Consider the following 23,356-nt stretch of genomic DNA (forward strand, 5'->3'; position numbering starts at 1 on the left):
ACCCAGGATGGATGTAGGCTAGAATCTTCCCGGTAAGCGCTCCTTGGGGTGCTACACACATGAATAGAAATGGGCCAAGCAGTGTTTAAAAGAATACAGTTTGTGTGTCATTATTTTGGGGCATAAGCTAGCCAGGCAACCATGAGCCGGGCTGTGGGAAGAGGCCCGCAGCCCCTACTACAGATGATTTTCTACTATTTTCACAACAACTATCTTCACAATAAGTTTTAATTCCTTCATGGCCTAAATTACCCTTCATTATTTTGTTTCTGGCAATGTTTCTTCTTTCTCTTTCTCTTTTGTGTTCCAGATAACCTGAATCATCCAAGGTTTTTCAACAGCCAACCTATCTCTCATCTAAAGACACCAAGCATAGTGTCCCTTCTTTGATTGACCACTGTTCATCCTTGAGGGCTTATCTTAGAAGTCTCCTCTGTAGGCAAACCCTTGAAACCTTTGGTGTCTTCATCATAAAGTTCTTCTATGAGCTCCATAGCTTTCTCTATACTTCTCAGTCATGACATTGACTGTATTATATGGTAACTCCCTGTTTATTTGTCTGGATTACTTTTCCTGTGCCACATAAAGTCTTTAAGATATGAACTTTATAACTGTCTAAAACACCAATGTGGTTCCAATACCTAGTATAAAATCTGATCACATAGTAAATATTATTGGCACCATAAAATGAAACAGATGACTAGCAATGATAGATACACATTTTTAAGGTGAAACATTCTAATTCCAGAATCTTTTTTGAGCTTCATAATTGCTTTACAGTCTAAATATTATCACTGAGCAGTAATATAGAGAAGCTTCCATGATGCTAATAAATGGAAAAAATAGGAAAGTACTTGGGGAAAATCTTTGACATTGAAGGGAGAAGGAAGGATAGAGTATTTGATCATGGTACATGGCTCTCCCAAAACAGATTTCTTTGAAATTGGGAAGTGTATTACTTTCAGCCTCTCTGGTAGAAAAGAATCAGACCAAACATTGAATCTCTGGGCTCCCTTGCCTCTGTTGAGCTCTTTATGTGTTTGGACTGGATATGTTCCAGAGGGGTGTCACTCTGAGGTTCCGAGTGAGAACAGGTTTCCAGGTCAATGACTAGAAACAATCACACCCAAGCCTCCCCTGAGGGGACTTGCCTAAGCTAACAGGCCCACACATCCCCCATCTTTTCCAGGACAAAGTTCTCAGTGCTAACAAGAATGCCACTTGATCTAAGTTGCATTACTTCCTAACTACTTAGCCAACTGCTCTTTAATTCTCTTTGTTCAAGGGAAAATTCCTTCGGAGCTTTGCAGAGCAGAGCAAAGATAGCTAAAACTGGAAGCTCCTTTAAAATGCCGAGGTAATCAACACTGGCATCCACTTACCAGAAAAATAAGTGTCAGATAACTTAAACTGGCTTGAGATTTAATTATCTCTTTCCTTCCTTGCATATTTCAGCAATAATCAATGGGCTTCGATCCTGACTACACTAAAGAATTACCTGAGAACTTGGGGCAGTGGCGGTGTACACCTTTAATTCCAGCATTCGGGAGGCAGAGGCAGGTGGGGAAAAAGAAAAGATCATTTGAGATATTTAAAATTTTTAGGCACTCGAACTCCTTATTGGCAGCTCTGCATGTACTCCACAGATTGGGTTTTTAAAAGTTCCTTTGAAATGTATCAACTATGTGACTGTAACAGTTTAAAAAATGGTTTATGGGAGCCGGGTGGTGGTGACACACGCCTTTAATCCCATCATTTGGGAGGCTGAGGCAGGCGGATCTCTGTGAGTTCAAGGCCACTAGTTCCAGGATAGGTTCCAAAGCTACAGAGAAACCATGTCCCAAATAAACAAAAGGTTTATGAGACTGGAGAGATGGTTCAGAAGTTAAGAATACTTGTTGCTCTTTCAGAGAACCTGGGTTAGATTCCTAATACCAAATGTTTGCTTACAATTGTTTATAACTCCAGTTCCAGAGAATCTGATGCCCGCTCCTGGCCTCCATGGGCACCGAGCCCACATGTGATAGACAAGCATACACAGATAATACAAATAAAGAACATTCTGATTCTATTCATAATATTTATATTTATCTTCAAAGTCAAAGGGAAATCACTACAATAGCTCTTGCCTAATAGAGTTAGTGTAAGGGTTCAGTGAAAGAGCTTGTGTAGACTGCCCACACGATGCCTTCCACACAGCAAGGATCAACAACTCTTAGTTTCATTTTCTCACTATACTCACCAAGTGCCACTACCATGAGCAATCCTGGAACTCCAAAAGCGAGTGCATAACAGTCTTCCCCAAAACACTTCACGTCTCCTGAAGAAAACAGGAGGGGGAAATGCAATTATGAATTAATGGTCATATTTTACTCGATTAAGTCGGGTTCTTGGTGCAGACATAGCTATCCTCTTTTCTTCCCGCCATCTAATCCAGAACCCCTATTTTAAGCCAGACTAATTAAAACTAAAATAACCTCTCATATATTTATAAGCCCATGTGAAAGGAGGAGCTGGACCACCTGCAGCTGTTTGGTTGGCCAGCCCCGTAGAAGGAATCCTAACCTCTCAGCATGGGTGTGATGAACGTAGAAATCAAGCTCCCTGCATTGATGGAGAGGTAGAAGACTGAGAAGTATCTAGTCCGTGCCTCTGCCTGGAATGAGACACATCGTCAGAGAAATGTATTTCTTAGGGCCGCCCCACTCTATGTTCAAATTCAGATATAAAACATATAAAACAATGGGTACAGATAGTGTTTCCAGGGTATGTGACCATCTCATGAGCTCTTTAATACAGTGACTGACCCTGGTCAAGCTTTTACTCCCTTTCTAAAGTCCAGTACAAGCCCCTTAAGACCTGGGCAAAAGTGACCAACCTGTCCTCAATACCATTCTTGTGTCCTATACATGTTTATTACGCTATTAATTTATTTGTATTAAATATCTGTTTTATTGAGTATGTTGTGAGTTTCTTCAGTAATGTCTAGACCTAGAACAAACATTAACGTATTTTAGACACCCAATAAATGTTTATTGACTGTATTAATGAAGCAAAAGACTCCTTGAGTTAATAAATATATTTTGTGGAGTATGTGGTAGGACAGTGTAGGAAGCTGTTGATTTAGGAGTATAGTGCAACTAGTGTCTTGGAGATTTCCCAAAGCGTGTGAAAGGGCTTCTGCTAATCTAGAAGTGGCTTGAAAAATCCCAGGGGTGAGTCCGCTCTATTAACTGAAATACACCTGTGGGCCAGCCACTAACTACAACTTTCCAGTAATTTTCTAATAGGTGATTTTTCTGCCAAGGTGTATTTCATTCTGGCATTTCAGCTCATCCTGATTCACCAGAAGAATAATGAGGAGCCCAGACGTGTTGGTTAGTCCAAGAAGAGATGGTTACGGTGTCCACTTGCTGTAGCTTCCTCGGGTGGGCTCATTTGCACTTTTGTCACATTATGCCCTGACTCCTACCTTCGCCAGTGGAAAGTGTTAGGAAGAGAGGGAATGACCAGCCAGACAAATTCATCTGTAAACTGGCATTCTGTTTCATTCTAACTGTTAATTCCCCCTCACAAAATCATCTCCTACAGCGCTCACCACAGTTCTTAGGTTCCTCACGTGAAAGTAATATTACTATTTCCAAATCCTATGTGAAGTTTTTCCTTCAATGAAGCAAGCACCTGATTTCCTATAGCTTCTACTTCATGGACTCAGATGTAAGCATGGTCATCCCCCAGTATTTAAGAACAGCTAGATGTAATTTTCTCCTTGGGTTTTGTTTGTTCATTTGCATTTTGTTTTGAGTCAGGATCACGTGTATCCTGGGCTAGCCTTGAAATAGTTATGTAGCTGAGGATGGCCTTGAACTTCTGATCCGTGTGCCTCTACCTGAATGGAATGCTGGGATTACAGGTATGTGCCCCATACTCAGTTTATACTTAGCTGGGGACTAAACCTAGGGCTTTGTGGAGGCGACTCAACTACTCTACCAACTGAGCCACATCCAAGCTCCCTTGCTGCTTATCTTATTCAGTTTCCATGTCCTCATTTTCTTCAGTCTTTCATTATATGACATGTCTGCCTCCCACCTGCTTTCAGTTTTCTCTCTTTTGAAGACGAGCATCCAGTGCCCAGTGCAGAACTCAGCTCCCCAGACAGAATTTGATTGGTGGAATTACTTCAGTCTTAGCTGATGAGTACCTGACAGCTTCCCCATTTTGATGCTGGCTATACACTTTTGAAATACAGAAATAACAAGACTCTTACATGTTTTTCTTCAAACTGGTCTCCACCAAAAGCTGCCACACAGGGTTTGATACCTCCTGTCCCCAGAGCTATTAGACTCAGGCCAATCAATGATAAGATTCTGAAATGGAGAGGTAAGGATGCTATAACCATGTGGATACCAAACCAACTGTAGAGATGGACTATTAAAGATAATATCATCTTTGCATGTCTACATCTGCCTTGTGGGTACTTTCTACTTGCCTTAACTCCAAGCATTGCTCATGAGAATTTATTGTCTTCACATTTAGCCTTTGCTAGAAAATGTATTGTCTGAGAAGATCCTATGCATGATAATTCCATTTATTTTTTGTATGTATGCTTCAAGTGGAAGAAGACACTTGTAGAGACTTAGAAACTAACATGCTAGTTTTTAATATTATTTAAGCAATTCAATTGAAAGATCTTAAGGGCTCTAATCTTGCATACCTTTACTACCTACAAGCAAAATATTAAAACTTATAATAAATAGGAATGGTATCAATAAGTTTTATGGAGCAATAATAAGGTATTTAACGCTTACCACATTTCAAACAAAGTTAAAACTTCAACTCAGAGTGTTGTGTGAGTATATTAAGTTGATTATAAACATTAAAATCTTTCAAATATCTCTGCTCTATACTCTATATACACCAATACCTAAAATGAAGACGGTCAGTAAAATAGGAATACACAGAACTACACATAAATAGAAAGACTTCAAGCTTTGACTACCTTTATAATATATTATAAGTAAATACTTTTAAAATTTGTAATGGTGTCCAGATACACGGTTAGATGAGTAAGTGAAGGGAAAAAGAAGGTCTAAAAGATTTTCTTATTGTCAAACAAATGAAGAGTTCTTATGAGGATACTAATTAGGCATTCTAAGTGTCTTCAAATGTTTACTTAATAATTACCAGATGAGGCCTGATAATGTAGGAAAAGGTGCAATTGATCATAAAACCTTTGATTTTTTAAATAAGTTTGGCAATAAAAGTATGCACTAGAAAATAAAGGAGAATCTCTGATATGAAATAGAAAGCCATCTGTGGTGACTTTCTGAGCCGCACACCTGGCTGATGCAAGAGAAGCGGCTCAGTTGGTCCCATGTCTACTCACGTATGCAACGTTTTTCCTCCCAGTATTGGAATGGCCCCCAAAGACTTGAATACATGGCCAAGAACGTACACCAACGAGAGATAGATGATTGTCCTATGAAGAAAGTTAAGCCAGTCAGTGTATGACACAGTCAGGGTTCACGCTGTTCTCAGTAGACGGAGGAGGGAGTGGAGGAGGCATGGGTAGAAGCAATGGTGAACGGAGCAAGCAGATGAGGGGAAAGGGGTGTGATTCTTCACCCTGTAGTGCCCACGTGGAGGTAGCACACCTGGTTTTCAAATTCTCTTCCCGAAACTACACTCTGTTCTGCATACTCAGAGCAACCCTATCTGTATACAGATGTGACAAGAACTGGGGTGTGGGGGGGTTGTAGCAAGCACAGGGATGTTTCCAATTAGTAATATCTGTAGAACAGGATGCTTGCACCTGATGTTTCTCTCAAGCCATGTCTATTAGCTCTAGGACGCAAGAGGAATAAAATATGAATGCCTAGTACATAGGAGCACTAATACAAAGGACTTTCTCTAAACAAGTACTGAGAAGTACAGAAAGGTGGAAGGATTTTAGGTTCAATCGGGGTAATCTGAACACTTGGTCTAACTGTAAACCCAGAACAGTTTCCACATGGATAATTTGCCAAAAAATAGGGAAGTACAAAGGACTTAAACTGTTTGGTGATTAAAAAAAAAAAATTCATGGGTTTTTTTTTTTGGCAAAAAAAAACCCTACCTGTTTTTTCCCAATGAACTTGAATAGCAAATAAGTAGCAGGTGAAGGAATTCCAATGAGAACATATGTAGAACTCTGTACACTGGCATGGCACAATATCGCTTATATGCTTGTGTGTATTACCATAAGTGGAATGTGTATTTTGTATATTACCATATAGGTAGAATGGTAATGCTATAATAAACCTTCAGAATTATATAGTTTGCCTTATTTTAAAAAGGAAGAGAAGGAGAAAGAGAAGAAAGCTGGCACAAGCACTGAACAGGAACAAAGACGGAGATAAGGGGAGAGGGACACGTTTGAACATGTAATTTGTTTCCTCCACTGAGACAAGGCTGTCATTTCAAGTTTTAAAAAGTGAAAGCGGAGCCAATTCTAGTTTGTAAAAATTAGGACTACAGTGTGGTTGAAGGGAATCCCGAGTTTATTCCACCAGATTGTAACCATCATTCTATTTGTATATAAGGGTTCTCACATATCTCCCTACATATATACATCTACAGGAGGACAGATTATTACAGTTTCAAATCACCCCTTTTCCGAAAGAGATTCAACTCATGACCTCTGGAAGAGCAGTCGGTGCTCTTAGCCTCTGAGCCATCTCTCCAGCCCCTATTTTAAGTATTTTTATGGTCGGTGTCTCTGTGTCTGCACGAGGGAATGACATGCACGCACACGTATGTGTGTGTGTGTGTGTGTGTGTGTGTGTGTGTGTGTGTGCAGAGGCAAGGGGGGCATCAGATCCCTTGGAGCTAGAGTTACTGACAGCTATGTATCACCAAATATGATGGGATCCAGTCTATGGGAGCACTAGAAGCTCTTAAGCATGGAGTCATCTCTCCAGCCCCATTTGGTTTGTTTCTCTCTGATGATTTAGCATCTTCTCTTTGAGGTCCATGATAACTAGTTTTCTTTCAGTTTCTTTTTATTCCCTTTCTTTCTAATTGTTCATTTTATTTCAGCAAAGGTTCCACCCCCAGAAAAGCAATCTAAGAAGATTAGACGTTTAGAATGAGGAATTCCCAAGCTGAGAATTCTGGTACTTCTGGAGGCTTTCAGGGTCCTTCATTCCATTCTTTATATTCAACACCAGCGTAAAACACTTTTTAAAAATCCCTTGTTAAAAACAAACAAGCCCCAAAGTAAATAAAAATCACCTTCATAACTATTCATACCTATTCTCAGTCTCAATTATGTCTTAGACAATAGTGCATGAACTTAATTATAGAAAAAAGACAGCAATGAGAACATTTTAGGTGTCCCTCTCCATCTTCTAATTTAGAGACAAAGAAAATAAAAATAACATGGTGGCAAATGATAGCAGCTGGTGTTAATATTGAAGAGAATGAGGGTAAGTGATACTGTACACTTAGAATTCGTAGAATCACATAGTTGGCTCAATGTGGGGACAAAAGGAAGCCAGGATAAAGGACAGCCAACTTGAAAAGAAACATGCAGTTCTAAGTGCATGACGCATTTGAACTCAACGTTCCAACACTTTGAGTAGCTGTCTACAAATAACTAAACTATGCACCCTCAGACCTGCTAAGGGGAAGTCAGTCTGGGGAAAGTAAGTAGGGAGAGTTAGCGCCTAGTAGAAATCTAATATTTAGGGAAGAGCTAAGTAAATGAAAACAAAAATGGAGGTGGATTAAAAATAACCGAGAAAGACGAAAGTAAGAGAAGGAGAAAATGCAGTGCTAGAGGAGGTTAGGAAGTTTCAAGAATTCGGGCATGAAAAGCAGGCTGAAGTAATGAAAATAAAAGTTCAGAGTGAACAAGAATCTAGAAATGGCCACTGTAATTTGTTAACAAAAGACATCAGTATTCTGAGAAATTTCAGTAGGAAAAATATAAGCAATTTATACTATCTCATATTAAAGCCACCACAATTTGCTTTTATTAAAGCTATTTGAACTCAAACAATGTGAAAACATAATATATATAATTCATTGCTTCAAGCTTATGATTAATTGGACAAAGAAGGGATGTTCAACAAACATTTAAATTTGGATCAGACTGAGCTAAATTGTGCTCCCTTACATTGAATTCCGTTACTTTGTCCTAAGAAATGATGATGAAGAGAGAAAAGTGACTAACCCAGAGGAGCTCTTTTAAAATTGTGGGAGTGGCTGGAGGAGAAAATATATGGAAAAATAATTCAAGGTTTTTGTTAGTTTATTTGGAGATACTAGAGACCTTTACCTGATTCCAGGACAGGAAAAGATTCTGAGGGAGAATTTGAAAGCTAAGGAAAGTAGTTGAGGCAATGGTAATACCTCTGTAAAAACTCAAGTTGTATACACAAGACATCTGGGTTTGTGTACTTTATATAAGTTACACCAGAAAAAGTAAGTTTAAAAAGAAAAAAGAACTCAAGCAAGATTGAATTAAGAGTACAAGTAGAGAGTATTAAATCCCAATCCCCGAAATGTTCAGGAAGCTATTGTTCACCAAATCTTGAAGTTGTACTTCTTCAATCTCAAAGGAAGTTATTTTAAAAATACAACTGCAATGTCAGCCTTTATTCTTTAACTGCATGAAAAGACCATAGTTTGAGATTTTTCATTCTTTGTGTAATGCCAATCCATAGCGGAATGAATTCAGTGACTACTACTACACAAGGAACAAACGTAGCCACATAGCCAGCATGCCTCTCTCAAGAGACTACTTGTATATGTTCACATATACAAATAGATGTGTATGAGTACATAAATATATAAAATTAAGATACAAATCAGTGTTTAGACTTAGAATTCTGCATGGTTAGTTTTACATGCGAACCTGACAAAACTAGAATCCCTCAGGGAAGAGAATCGTAATGAGGAATTAGTCTAGATCCGGTTGGCTGTTAGCCATGTCTATGGGAGGGAGGTTGTCTTGATTGCTCATTGATGGAGAAAGGCACAGCCCACTGTGGGTAAGGCTATTCCTTAGGCGGGGATCCTGAACATATTGGAGAGAAAAAGCTAGCTGAGAGAAAACAAGTAGGGTTGAGTCTTCTCTCTCACTGCTCCTGACTAGGGGAGTAGTGTGATTTGCTGCTTGAATTCCTGCCTTGACTTTGCCAAAGGACGTCAACAACTTAGAATTGTAAGCCAAATAAACTGCTTCTCCCCTATGTTGCTTTTTGTCAGGGTATTTGTCATAGAAACAGAGGTGAAGCAAAGACAAGCTATCAAACACTGTGTCTACAAACACCACACTGCATGGCCAAACTACTTCAGGAAACAAAACATACTTCACTTTCACTTGGAGATTTTATAGTATATTAACTTACTGGGGACTAAAATACAATAAGGAAACCTTTTTCAATGTTTCCAAAACAACACAGGATTTTTCTAAAGTGCCATAGGAGCTTTATTTTCTTATGTAATTCATATCATCTTATACAATCAAATTTTTAAAAGAGTATATTTTGAGAAATACTAATTCAGACAAATCCATGAAGGGTAAACCCCCAGAATATTATGAGATATCAGATACCGAAAGCGTACCTTTATTTAGCCTACGAGGATAATGCTATAGAGGACAACTATACCATTAGACCATGTCTGCTGCTTCTGTTGTTAGCAACAAAAGAGCTGAACTAAATGGACTATTATTTTAACTTGTAGAAGTCTTAGAGTCTAAAGAAGGATGCTACAGAAGGAGGTGATGAAGGTAAACAGAGATGATTTTAAATCCTCTGGTAAGAAAGAAGAAGATGCTGAAGGGGGTGAGGTGACTGAGTCCGGAGAAGACACGGAACCAGTGCTAGGGAGCCACAGTGAGTCTGGAGAAGACATGGAGCGCATGCTAGAGAAGCACAGTAAGCCTTTACCAATATAAATCTGCCAGGGCATAGCAATCTTTACCCTCCCTGAGAGAAAATAAGATTTGGTCTTAAGCTACAGAGTAGAAAACTAAAATTAGACTTTAAAAAGGAACTCTTGATTAAAAGGATGTGAAAATATTAGGGGGTGAGCATGGAAAGAATAGATTTTCCTGTTATTGTCAGTCATGGAGAGATACATATTTGTCATAGTCATGAGTTTTTTGTTTTTGTTGTTGTTGTGTTTTGCTAGAAGATAAGAGATTAGGAGTTGTAGGTAACTTTCTGGACAATGAACTTGAGAGGTTCCTGAGGCTGTGACCTGTCATTGTCCTTACTTGAATTTCCCCAGCCACGAGTCAGCAATGGCTGCTCCCAAGATGGGGGTGAAATAGCAGAGGCTGCTGAAGGCATGGTATACAGATGTAGAGGTGTCTTCATTCCAGTGCAGGAAATACAGGAAATACAAGGTCAGCACAGCTGATGAAACAGAAGAAAACAAATGAAAGGCAAAATAAGATAGATGCAAGGAAATGATTCCCAGAGAAATAGATTCGATTTCAGGGCTCTGTGGATGATCCTGGTGTTCAGCACTCCTACTAGTGAAATAGCCCAGTGATAACTGCCAGGCAGTAGAAGCAAGGCCCATGGGAACTATGAAGTAAATGAGGCATGCTGGATACACAAATACCATACTAGCGCCTTCAATCTCTGTGCACTCATAGCATCGTTTAGACCATGAGAAGTTAACATGGTACTTCCCTCACCCTTCCACCTCTCCTTCCCAACAGCAACTTTGTTCAATGGAACATACATGATGAGAACTTTTCCCCTTATGTTTTCATTGGTTGTGTATTACGTTCTGCAGGCCTTTTTGACCTTAACCAGTAGGAGTTATTAAATAAAATCTTATGAAGCATTTACTACCATAGCCAGAGGGAAGGATCGATTTATATCAAGGCAGAAAGACTAGACGAAGGAAACAAGCACATCACATGTAAGGAGACCAGGCTGCTGTATGCATAAGGCAGAGAAGACTCTGGGACACAGAATTACCTTTCATGCCATAATAGGAAAACCGTTCGCAGAATTCATTCACCACAATGAAGGCGATGCTGAGTGGATAGCTGGAGCCAAAGATTTTCTGTTCAACAAAGAGGTAAAGGTTGAGGAATGAGCTGTTTAACATATTTAAACTTCATGATAACACTACAACTGAAAATACCGCCAAATATATGTATATGAAGGAGTTTTCATCATGTTGCTCAGGCTGACTTCCATATTGTCATATTCCTGCTATAGGTTCCCAGAGCACTCGGGCTGCAGACAAACCCTACCATGCCTGAACAAACTCATTTTTACATCATCGCTGCCAGTTAATATGGGACAATGGTCTCTTCACAAAACATATATTGTCCTATTAGCTGTGCTTATATTGTCAATGTGGGAATAAAAAATCAGAGTCTTACTTTGTTCGTTATTTAACATGGAACTGGTCAGATATTCCTTGATCAGGACCTACTCATCTCCCCACAGCATCTCAATAAAAGCCTATGACTCTAGGGAAAGGGTGATCATACTTATTGTTAGCAATAAAATGAAAAGATGACTTTCAGAGCACCGGATATCCATGCAGTCAAAACCAGATCTCATTTTCCCACTTGGCTCCACTATAGAGACTGACTCTTCCCATCTGCGATGTTTACCATCCTGGGAGGAATCTTAACAATATGATGGCTTCCTTTTCATAGGCAGCTGGAACCAGACATAGAGCTCAAAATGGAAGCCAGACATTCCTAAAGGTAAGCTGATTGGTCACCTTAACTCTAGGAAGAGAATTCTGAGATCCTGTGCAATTAAGTGTCTACCTTCCCTACTAATATGCCTCATAATATTTTCATTTTAATTTTATTTGAATTTATGTGTATATGTGGGAGTGTATGCCATGTGTGTGCGGGTACCTGTGGAGTCCAGAAGAAGGTGCTGGCCGGACTGAGCTCCCAAGGTTATAATGAGGAGCAGAAGGAGAGAGAACATGAACAAGGAAGTCAGGACCATGAGGGGTGCACCCAACCACTGAGACAGTGGGGCTGATCTATTGGGAGCTCACCAAGGTCAGCTGGACTGCTACTGAAAAAACATGGGATAAAACCGGACTCTCGGAATTTGGCGGACAATGAGAGCTGACGAGAGGCCAAGGAGAATGGCACAGGAACTTTCAACTGGCGATAGATCGAGAGAGAGACAGAGACCCAAATTGGAGCAATGGTCTGAGCTCTTAAGGTCCAAATGAGGAGCAGAAGGAGGGAGAACATGACCAAGGAAATCAGGACCACGAGGCGTGCACCCACCCACTGTGACAGTGGAACTGATCTATTGGGAGCTCTTCAAGGCCAGCTGGACTGGGACTGAATAAGCATGGGTTGAAACTGGACTCTCTGAACATGGCGGACAATGAAGGCTGATGAGAAGCCAAGGACAATGGCACTAGGTTTCGATCCTAATACATGATCTGGCTTTGTGGGCCTGTTTTGATGCTCAACTTCCTGGGCCTGGATGGAAGTGGGAGGACCTTGGTCTTCCTGTAGGGCAGGGAATTTGGACTGCTCTTCAGTATCGAGAGGGAGGGGGAATGGACTGGGGGGAGGAGAAGAGGAGTGGGGATGGGGGAGGGGAGTGGGGGGAGGGGGCAATGTGTGGGAGGAGGGGAGGGAAATGGGAAGCGGGGAGCAGTTGGAAATTTTAATTAAAAAAGAATAAAAAAAAAAAAGGAAAAAAAAAAAAAAAGAAGGTGCTGGATCTCCTGGAACTGGAGTTAAATGCTGTTATGAGCTGTCTGACATGGGAACTAGAAGTCAAACTTTGGAACAACAGCACATGCTCTCAACTGCTAAGCCATCTCTCCAGAACTAAGATTTTCATCTGCAGCCTGCACATTAGAGTAATTTTGCTAGTGCATGCATTATGTAATTCAGACTATAGGAAACATCATGTTTTATTTCGAATCTCTTTCCATTACAGCAGCTCCACTAATATGGAAAAGAGATAATCTGTCTCTTGAGACATTCAAACATTAACATGAGATTTACATTATCTCTTTTTCATAGATAGGTACCTCTTTTTAATCATCCTCAAAAAGACACAAAATGATTAACTATATATGATAAATTATAGTCTGTCTTTTACCCATGTAGATATGAATATGTCATGTTTCTACCTACATGTTACTACATGATAATAACTTGCTTGAAAGATGCAATGAATTGAAATATTATCTTCCCAGGTCCCAGCTTGAGAACTATGCAACACAGAATTTATTTAACTTTATCTGTGTACTAATTGGATTAACATTCAAACCTTACTTAAACTACACCACTACCCTGTCACTGTGCTTCAATTCTGTTATTCCAAAGAAATAAGATTCATACTAAGCTTATGATTGATAAGTAAATCAGCGAACACTGTCTGTTATTACAGTAGCCTCTCTGCTGAGAGGATTTTACTAGCATATGAAGATTGACTGAGGTGAAAAATTCAGAAGTGCTTTAACAAGCACATAATGCAAAATATTATTCTTTGTTCCTCTTTCCGATCTTCCACTTTAAAGTAGGAACACTTAGTAACAGAGTGCGTCTATTCTAAAAGCTTCTGTTGGTGTCCGAAAAAAAGAAGGCACACAAGGGGAGCTGCGTTTTCGTATTGGTAAAGAACAATCACATACAGTTCTCCAGACAGAAATGCTTGCCAAGTTTCCCTGGCCATTCAAAGTGCTTTTTCTCCCCCAGGGAATATACAATGAAATACAGCAAAAACTCTGGGGCCCGACAAAAAAAAATTCTAGCTAACCTATCCTGTGGCTTCCTTCCCCAAACTGAAGAAACTAGAATTAATTTTCAGGTGAATTCTAAATTCCACGACAGAGTAGTTTTTCCACTCTAATACAGCTCAGCACGAAGTTCCAAGAGCCAAGAAGGAACTTCAAGAGTATGTTTGCTGTTACTGTCAAGAGACAAACTGACTTTGGGGACTCACCGGAGATGGCTTCTTTGGAGGACTTGAAGGTCTAGGCAGCACCTCTTCGGTAGAGACAGGTGAAAAAAGAGTTTCCTTGGACTCATTTTTCTGGAAGGGATTCATGGCTGGCTCCTTACTCTCTCTCTCTCCTCAAGCATTTGGCTTCAGTAGGCAGTTAGGACAGCTGCCAGCCTACAGTGAAAAGGGGGACTGGCGGGAGGAGGGATGGCCACAGCAACTAGGTTTAACCCTGTGGGTGTCAGTTTCGGTAGCTGCCTGCCTCCGAGCAGAGCCGGAAGCCAAAAGAAAAGAGAGGGTCGGCACACCACTTTCCAAAGAATGTTTGTGTAAAAGGTGTGGTATGGGGAAGAACAACATATCACAAGTCACAAGATGAAAAGAAATGATGCTAGAGAATTTATTGGGGTTATCTGCTTAAGAAAACTATCTTTGTGAATGAATGCCAGACAGTACTCAAGAAGGCAACATTTTGGCTAGGGATGTAACTCAGTGGTAGAGTACTCAGATTTGCCTTACATATATAAGGTCCTGAACCTGATCGCTAGTGATTTGGTGGGGGGATATAGCATTTTAAATACAGAAGGCTGATTTCAAGTTAATAATATCTGCTATTATTGGGGACTTATTATGTGCAATGTTAATATATATGAGCTATATGTATATTATATGTGTGCCTATACAGCCAATAATTTTGTTTACTATAATTTTAGTGATATCTTTATTATACAGAAATTATTGTTCCAGGAGATTGAGAAACTTATCTAAAAAATCACAGGACCAGGAAAGTGGCAGATCTGGAATTTTCACTATGCAGCAACAGATAGGAAGTGTAGAGATAGGTATCAACACTGACCCTGAAGGCTCTGCAGGTATGGAAGCCACAGACACGGAAACTGTAAGGACTATAAGGAAATCAGAATGCTTTAAAGAAGCCAGCTCTAAACTAAATTTGAGAATAAGGATGAAACAGACTTGGGTTTTCAACATTGTAACATTCGGCTAGAAAATTCTATAAGTAAAAAAGATAAGCCTAAAGAAAATGACAGAAGGGTTGGAGAGGAGGCTCTACCATTAAAGGCTAGGCTCACAACCGAAAACATAAGAAAATTACAGGAAAAAAATATTAGTGAGGTCCTTTGCTAAAGCCACTCTGTGTTTTCAACTTCTCGCTTCTGGATTAATCTTTTGATTCTTTAAAAAATAGAATTTAATTTTGTGCAAAAATTATGAGCCAGTTAATTTCTATGTATTATTGCAAACATTAAATTTTCTTAACTTTCAGTGGATGGATTTTATTCTGACTCTAGAATATTATATTTAGTCCTTATGAGAAGAGGGGCTAGAATACACATGATGACAATAGATATGTTTACACTCTACATTGAATTGGAAGCATAAAAAATTGAAATTTTATTAGCTTATGCTAATTATATAAAAGTATTGGCTTTCAGAATGCGAAGAAGGGAAATACTCCTCCATTGCGGTGGAAATGCAAACTTGTACAACCACTCTGGAAATCAGTATGGAGGTGTCTCAGAAAATTGGGAATCAACCTACCACAAGACCCAGCAATAACACTCTTGGGCATATACTCAAAGAATGCTCAACCATACTCCAAGAACGTCTGTTCAACTATGTTCATAGCAGCACTATTCGTAATAGCCAGAACCTGGAAACAACCTAGATGTCCCTCAGCTGAAGAATGGGTAAAGAAAATGTGGTACATTTACACAATGGAGTAATATTCAGTGGTAAAAAACAATGATATTTTGAAATTTGCATGCAAATGGATGGAACTAGAAAAAAAAACATCCTGAGTGCGGTAACCCAGACCCAGAAAGATGAGCATTGTATATGATCACTCATAGATGAATATTAGCTGTAAAGCAAAGGATAAGGAGCTTGTAGTCCATGACCCCAGAGAAGCTAAGTAACAAGGTGCACCTTAAGAGAAACATTCCTGGGCAGGGAAAATAGACAAGATCTCCTGAGAAAATTAGGAGCATGGAGGTGGGAGAAGAAAAGGCAGAAGAGGAGGGGAGAAGGAGAACTAGAGGGAACAGGATAGTCGAGATGGCGGAAGGACAGAGACAGAGAACAAGGAAAGAGATCTTTTGATTGAGAGAGCCATTATGGGGTTAGCAGGAAACCTGGCACTAGAGAAATTCCTAGGAATCCACAAGGATGAACCCAGCTAAGACCCTAAGCAATAGTGGAGAGGGTGCATGAACTGGCCTTGCCCTGTAGTCAGACTGATGAATATCTTAAATATCACCATAGAGCCTTCATCCAGCAGCTGAAGGAAACAAAGGCAGAGAACCACAGCAGAGCATTGTGCTGAGCTCCCAAAGTTCAGTTGAAGAGTGGGAGGAGTGAAAATATGAGCAAAGAGGTCAAGACCATGATGGGGATACCCACTGAAACAGCTTACCTGAGCTAATGGAAGCTTTCCAATTCTAGGACCAAACTAGGCTTTCTGAATGTGGTTGACAGTTGTATAGCTGGGGCAGGCTGTGGGGCCACTAGTAATGAGACCAGGATTTATCCCCACTGCTTGTTCTGGCTTTTTGGAACCCATTCTCTCTGGAGATCTTGCTCAGCCTAGATATAGTGGGGGTGGGGTCCTGTCCCAAAGCAGTGTTCTAGACTTTGTTGATTTCCTCATGGAAAGCCTTACCCTCTCTGAGGAGTGGATGAGAGGTAGGATGGGGGGTGGAAGAAGAGGACAATGGAGGGAGTAGGAGGAGGGGAGGAAGTGGGAAATGAATTTGGCATGTAAAAGGAGAAAAGATAGTTTTTTTTAAAAAAAAATATAAATTTAAAAATGTATTGGTTTTTATTAAAACATTTCCACACATGCATAAGATATACTCTGAACATAGTCTCCTCAAATTGGCTCCTCTAACTCCCCTTGTTGCATTATTTTTGTCAATTCAAAGAGGTAAAAGAGGCACAAAAGAACCTAGAGCCCATGAATCTATAAATCAAAACAATGTAAATCAAATCAAAAAAGGGAGAAAATATTGCTAAAGCCTATAAAATGTTTTTCTAAACCTTAAGGTTGCATCAAGTCAGGCAATACCAAAATGAGCAATTTCATTTGATGAGCAATTTCATTTGAGTCTGTGGGAAATTGAGAGTGGCAGAATGAAAAGAAGGAGGACAATGTAGGGAGGGGAAAATATGAGCAAAGTAAAATGCACATATAGAATTTTTATAAGGGAATTAATTGTCTTCTATATTCACTATTTTTTAAAAAAAGTGTATAGCCCTATTTCCTGAAAATTTCTTTATTTTATTTTTTAAAAAACTATCTTTTGGGGCTGGAGAGATGGCTCAGAGGTTAAGAGCATTGCCTGTTCTTCCAAAGGTCCTGAGTTCAATTCCCAGCAACCACATGGTGGCTCACAACCATCTGTAATGAGGTCTGGTGCCCTCTTCTGGCCTTCAGACATACACACAGACAGAATATTGTATACATAATAAATAAATAAATATTTTAAAAAAAATAAAATAAAAAAATAAAAAACTATCTTTTCTCCTTTTACATATCAATCCCAATTCCTCCTCCCATACCTTCCACCTTTCCCCCCTACCCTGCATCTACTCCACTACTAGTGGCTTCCCATGGGGAGTCAACAAAGTCTAGCATATTACTTTGAGGAAGGACCAATGCCCTCCCCCACTATATCTAGGCTGAGCAAGGTATCCCTTCAAAGAGCATGGGGTCCAAAAAGCCAGTGTAAGCAGTAAGGATAAATCCTGGTTCCACTGTCTGTGGCTCCTCAGTCTGCCCCAGCCATACAACTGTCACCCACTTTCAGAGGGTCTATTTTGGTCCTGAGCTGCTTCCTTCCCTGTCAGGCTAGAGTTGGCGGGCTCCTAATCAAAAGGCAGAGAGAGAACATTCAAATTAACAAAACCAGAAATGAAAAGGGGGACATAACAACAGACACCAAGGAAATTCAGAGAATCATTAGGTCATACTACAAAAACCTGTACTCCATAAAATTTTAAAATGTGAAAGAAACGGACAGTTTTTCTGGATAGGTACCAGATACCAAAATTAAATCAAGACCAGTTGAATAATTTAAGTAGACCTATAACTTGCAAGGAAATAGAAGCAGTCATCAAAAACTCCCAACCAAAAAAGCCCAGGGCTGGATGGTTTTAGTACAGAATTCTACCAGAACTTTCAAGAACTAACACCTATACTTCTCAAATTGTTCTACATAATAGAAACAGACAAAACACTGCCAAACTCTTTTTATGAATACAATTACCCTGAAAAAATTTACATTGACTGTTTGAACTATTTTTTCCACAAATGAAGCATTTTCCCCCTAAACTTTAACTTGGACTTTGAGCAGGTTTTCTCAGCTTCTCTTACAGTCTTCATCTGTTCTCTCTCTCGCCAACCTTTACCCAAAGAATAGTCCAGCTTTACTTCTGCCTGTAGCATTAATGATTAATCTGTAGTTATTCTTTTAGAAAATATGTCCTTTCCTGACCTACCTTGGTTAAATACTAAATCTAAAATAGGCAGAAGTTTCTGGTCAAGCCAACTAGCAGAGGCACAGGTGCCTTTAGACTGAATTATATCACTGGCTTCTCTTGCACTGGCCTGTACTTTTAGAAAGCATTCAATTTGGAAGCACAGATGAAGCTCCTGTATGCAATGCACCCATGCAGTCTCACTCAGAGATCTCCTGAACACCAAACTCCAGAGTGTGAAGTTTTCAATTTGTTTCCAGGCAAATTCCTATGAAATTTGTCTTTATGTGAGACAGGGTCTTACTTGGTCCCCACCTCCCTGTTTAGCCAAGGAATGTCTGATCCTCCTACTTCTAATTCCAGTATGCTGAGTTCTGGGATTCCAGGAATAAGCCACCACTCACTCCTGGTTTATATAGTGCTGGAGATTGATCTCAGGGCTTTCACAATGTTAAGCAAGTGCTCTACCAACTGAGTCATATCCCAAAGCCTGGAATTTGTCTCTTGATTATGCCAATAAAATAACAGTATTCCCAGAATTAAACAGTATCAGAGAGGTAAGGAATCTTAAGTTTGAGCCTTTCTTAGGTAAATTCAGCTTCTCTGATGCTGAATCATTTAGAGAAATACCATTCTGAGGTATGTTCTATTGCTTTTATTAGGCTGGTCTCAAACAGAAGGATAACTAAGGTCTAAGAGATAACTAAGAGAAAATGTCTTTGACATAATGAATATAAACTCCAGAGACACAAAAGCCAATAGATATAGAAGAATCCAACTATCAGAATCAAATGCTAGTGACAAAAATAAAAAATAAAAAAAAAACATTAGTGGTCTCTGTGATTTGACAGCAGAGAGTAGTTTTAAGTTACTCATAGAATGAGCTCTAAAATGAGTAGTCAGAGAAAATAAGAAAATATGAAATTAAAAGCAAATGTGTGTTCAATAATGTCCAAGATATAAAATGAGAGCCCACACAAAACTGTATTTAAATATCAGCAACAAATAAATAGATAAGGGAACTTAAACAGCAGTCCTAATAACATGAAAAATAAATGAAATGAAAGATGTTGAAGAGCTCAACCCTGAAGATATCAATCGTTAGTGAAAGAAAGAGGTAATTAAAGACCTGAATAAATGGAGACATGCCATATTCATGACTTGGAAGGTTCATATTATAAAAGGTCAAAAGTCATTGCAGCACAAAATCCCAGAAGGTTTTATGAATGTAAAAAAATGACTATTTAATTCTTACAATTCAAATGAAAGTACAATAAGCCAAAAATAGCAAAGTCAGTTCTGAAGAATAACCATGGAGAATTTGAACTGCCCAATCAATACCTATTATGAAGCTATCACAGCCAGAACATAACTATGGCAAAGATAGAACAGAGCAGAATTCAGAGAAAGATCAAAGAAAGATGATTCAAAGAAAAATGACATACTTAATATTATAATTAATAAAAACTGTTTTCTAAAAATACAATTAAGGATGAAAAAGTACATCACAGTGGGAGAAAATGTTCAGAATGTACATGTCTATCAAAAGCGAGATGCCAATACTATGTAAGCAACTTCAAAAATCAATTGTAAATAAAAATATTCAAACAGATGTTTCTCACAGCCAATAAATCTGCACACAGATCATCAATTATATAGGTGCAAATACAGTTCAACTATGAGCATGTGAGTTACATTTATCTATAAGATAATACATAGAAGGAAAAGCTGCTGAGCTAAAATAAATGATTTTGAACATTTTCAAATGATGTATCATTTTCTTTACCCATTTTTTTCTATTGACTTGTTAATGTAAATCTGGACGGTATATTTGAGTATTGCTGATATTAACACTGCCATCCTTTGTGCCGCATGACTTTTCTATGTATTGATTTTATGGACTTTTACAATTAAATATAACTTATAACAAAGTGCACAAATCATGAACATACATTCCATTGATTTTACACATGGCTACCACACAGGCAAGGTAAAAACATTCTCTAGTAAAAAAATACTCTCTTCATGGCTTGGAAGTCCTTCAAAGAATAATACCCATTGCTTCCTAGTCAAATTCTCCTCCATCAGAGTAATCACTATTCTTTCATCATCACAGATTTCATTTGCTTCTACTGAGTTGCATGTAAATAGAGTAACACTGTTTACATTCTCTGTGTCTGACTCCTGTTACTCAAGACTACATCGGTGAGATTCATCTATGTTGTTGCCCAAAGCAAGATATTATTTTCTTCTGTTTGGTCAAATTCACTATACAAATATATCATTATTTAGCCATTCTAAGGTTGATGGACACTTGAATGGTTCCAACTTTAGTGTTGGCAGTTCTCAACTTAGTTTAAATGGGAAACTGTTTCTTGGAATCACCTTCTCTGTTGTGATTGGCCTCCACTTGCATGAATTTGGGAAGTAGAAATGAAAGCAGGAGGTGTTACTGAGTGACAAACTGCAGCGACATTGTGATTAGACATTAACGATCCTCTCCTGATGGCTCTGTAAGTGTAGGGCAATGCATTTGAAGTCCACATGACTTTCAAGTCTTTAGGGTTTTATTTTTCTTAAGCTCTTCAGGATGTCTGTGATACTATTTTATATAGTATATATATATATATATTCCACATTGATTTTCATCCATGACTCTTGGCTCATTGCTCCTGTAATTCTTATTCTCTAGGTCTTCTAAGTTACAGAATAATGTTAGGATATTCCCAACCTCCAAAGCAAACCTCTGAAAACAGTCTCTCTTCCTTTCTCCCTCATATTTTTAGTTCATCTTATCCTCCCTTCATCCTTTGGGCTCTCCTTCTTCTGTCATTTCACTTGCTTGTTTTTGTTCCCAAGGTAGATCAGAGAAAATAGAATTTCAATCTGACAAGGCAGACCACAGAGTCTGAAAATATACCCTAAGCTTATCCTATTGTTTTTAAAGCACATCATAAAGACAGTCTCATCTTCTTTGTGTAACAGCTGGTCATTAGACCCTTTTCATTTCAGAACTTGCCCCAGGCCCATGGGGAAGAAACACTGAAGAATCTAAACAGACAGGCCTAGTTAGGTTTCTTCATCCAGTCTATCTGCAGTTGAAGAAACACTGAAGTCTATCTGCAGTTGAAGAAACACTGAAGAATCTGAACAGACAGGCCTAGTTAGGTTTCTTCATCCAGTCTATCTGCTGTTGTGCCTATGTACTGAAGTCTCCATAGATTCCAGGAGGACATGATTTGGAGAACATCCAGATTGCTGAACTTTGTGTGCCCAGAGAGGGTGTAGACTCTCCATACTCCTTCCCCATACCTTGACCTCTTCACGTTACCCTTCATAAAAATATGTTTATGAGTCTGTAAACCACTGAACTAGTTAATTGAACTAGAGGAGGGATTATAATGAGCTCCATTTATGGCCAGTTGGTCTGAAACACAATTAAACAATCTAGTGCTTGTGATTGACATCTGAAGTGAGAGGGAGCAGCCTTGGGGACTGGGCACTTACCCTGTGTGATCTTATGTTATCTCCAGGCAGGGAGTATCATAACTAAATTGAATTAGAAGACACACAACTGGTGTCTGCTGCAAAATGCTTGCTTACTTGTTGGAGAGAAATCCACCACACATTTTGGGATCACAATTTTTTTTTTTTTGAGTTGATTTTGACAGTGTAAGACTACAGGACAAACCCAAAACCTATTTCCCTCCCCTTGGAGGGTATACAGGATAAAGATGAATTCATTAAAATGGCACTTAAGCAGAGTGTGGTGATGCATGCTGAATTTCTGAATTTAGGAGATTGAGGCAGGAGGAATGTGAGTTAGAGGCCAGCCTGGGTGACATAATGAGACTCTGTTTCAGAACATGCTCCCCTCAAAAACTCTTAAGAATATTTCATTTACAAAGACAATAAAAGGAGGAAACAAACTGAGCTGTTTTGATTATAGAAAAAGGGGCCTGAGAGTCAACCTTACCAGCTTATCCACTGTGTACTCATTTGTCATAATTAATAGTAATAAAAAGAATTCCAGCATAACTTTGAGTAAAAACTTCATATTCCAAATTACTTCACTAACACAGTGGGAGTGTTTTACTAGCTATATTGAATATACACATTTGCTTTCGTTAAATAATAAATGATATCATGGTTGTTTTCAGCTAAGTATTAATGAGTTAAACAGAAAACAAAGATAAATTAATGGAAGAGAGACTAGAGAGAAGAAAAATGAAAGAAAGAGAAGAAAGTAAAGCCAAAACTGTCCATAAATTATAGCTAAATAAAATTAGCAAGAATTGATGATGTTGAATTTTTCCATAATTGTCAAAAAAAATTTTTTTTTTTTTTGGTTTTTCGAGACAGGGTTTCTCTGTGGTTTTGGAGCCTGTCCTGGAACTAGCTCTTGTAGACCAGGCTGGTCTCGAACTCACAGAGATCCGCCTGCCTCTGCCTCCCAAGTGCTGGGATTAAAGGCGTGCGCCACCACCGCCCGGCTAATTGTCAAAATTTGAGGCAACCAAGTGTTATTCAATAGGCAAAAGGATAAACTATGGTACATGTAGACTTGGAATAATATTCAGCCTTCTAAAGGTTACTGAACCATGAAGGCTGATCTGAAAAGGCATACCCCATATAATTCCAACTACAGGGTACTGGGAAAGGGTAAAAGTGTGAAGATAGTAATGTGTAATATGTTGTCAGGGCAGCTATAACTAAATACTTATATTTCCTTCGATTCAAAGGTGTTATAAGTATAAATGCCAAATACTTAAACTCTTCTCTTGAAGGCAAAAAACATAAAAGACAACAAAACATATTTAAATTTGGCAAGAATGAAAGAATTTTCAGTTAGAATTTGAAGAATATCAGATAGGAAAGGCACAACCATAATGAAAACC

The 23,356-nt window shown here is 38.9% G+C and overlaps 1 protein-coding gene across 1 annotated transcript in view; it reads right to left on the reverse strand.

Annotated features, from left to right (window-relative positions):
- Positions 1 to 14,123, reverse strand: part of Slc15a2 (solute carrier family 15 member 2) — a 30,248-nt gene extending 16,125 nt beyond the window's left edge. Inside the window, exons 1-7 of the mRNA XM_057765060.1 lie at positions 13,962 to 14,123; positions 10,986 to 11,073; positions 10,268 to 10,409; positions 5,387 to 5,479; positions 4,268 to 4,367; positions 2,566 to 2,656; positions 2,243 to 2,320 (exon numbers count right to left, since the gene is read on the reverse strand). Coding sequence (XP_057621043.1) covers positions 2,243 to 2,320; positions 2,566 to 2,656; positions 4,268 to 4,367; positions 5,387 to 5,479; positions 10,268 to 10,409; positions 10,986 to 11,073; positions 13,962 to 14,066 — 697 coding nt within the window. The 5' untranslated portion in view covers positions 14,067 to 14,123. The remainder of the gene's footprint in view (positions 1 to 2,242; positions 2,321 to 2,565; positions 2,657 to 4,267; positions 4,368 to 5,386; positions 5,480 to 10,267; positions 10,410 to 10,985; positions 11,074 to 13,961) is intronic.
- Between the last annotated feature and the right edge of the window lie 9,233 nt (positions 14,124 to 23,356).

This window comes from Chionomys nivalis, chromosome 3 (genome assembly GCF_950005125.1).
Source record: "Chionomys nivalis chromosome 3, mChiNiv1.1, whole genome shotgun sequence".
Taxonomy (NCBI): Eukaryota; Metazoa; Chordata; class Mammalia; order Rodentia; family Cricetidae; genus Chionomys; species Chionomys nivalis.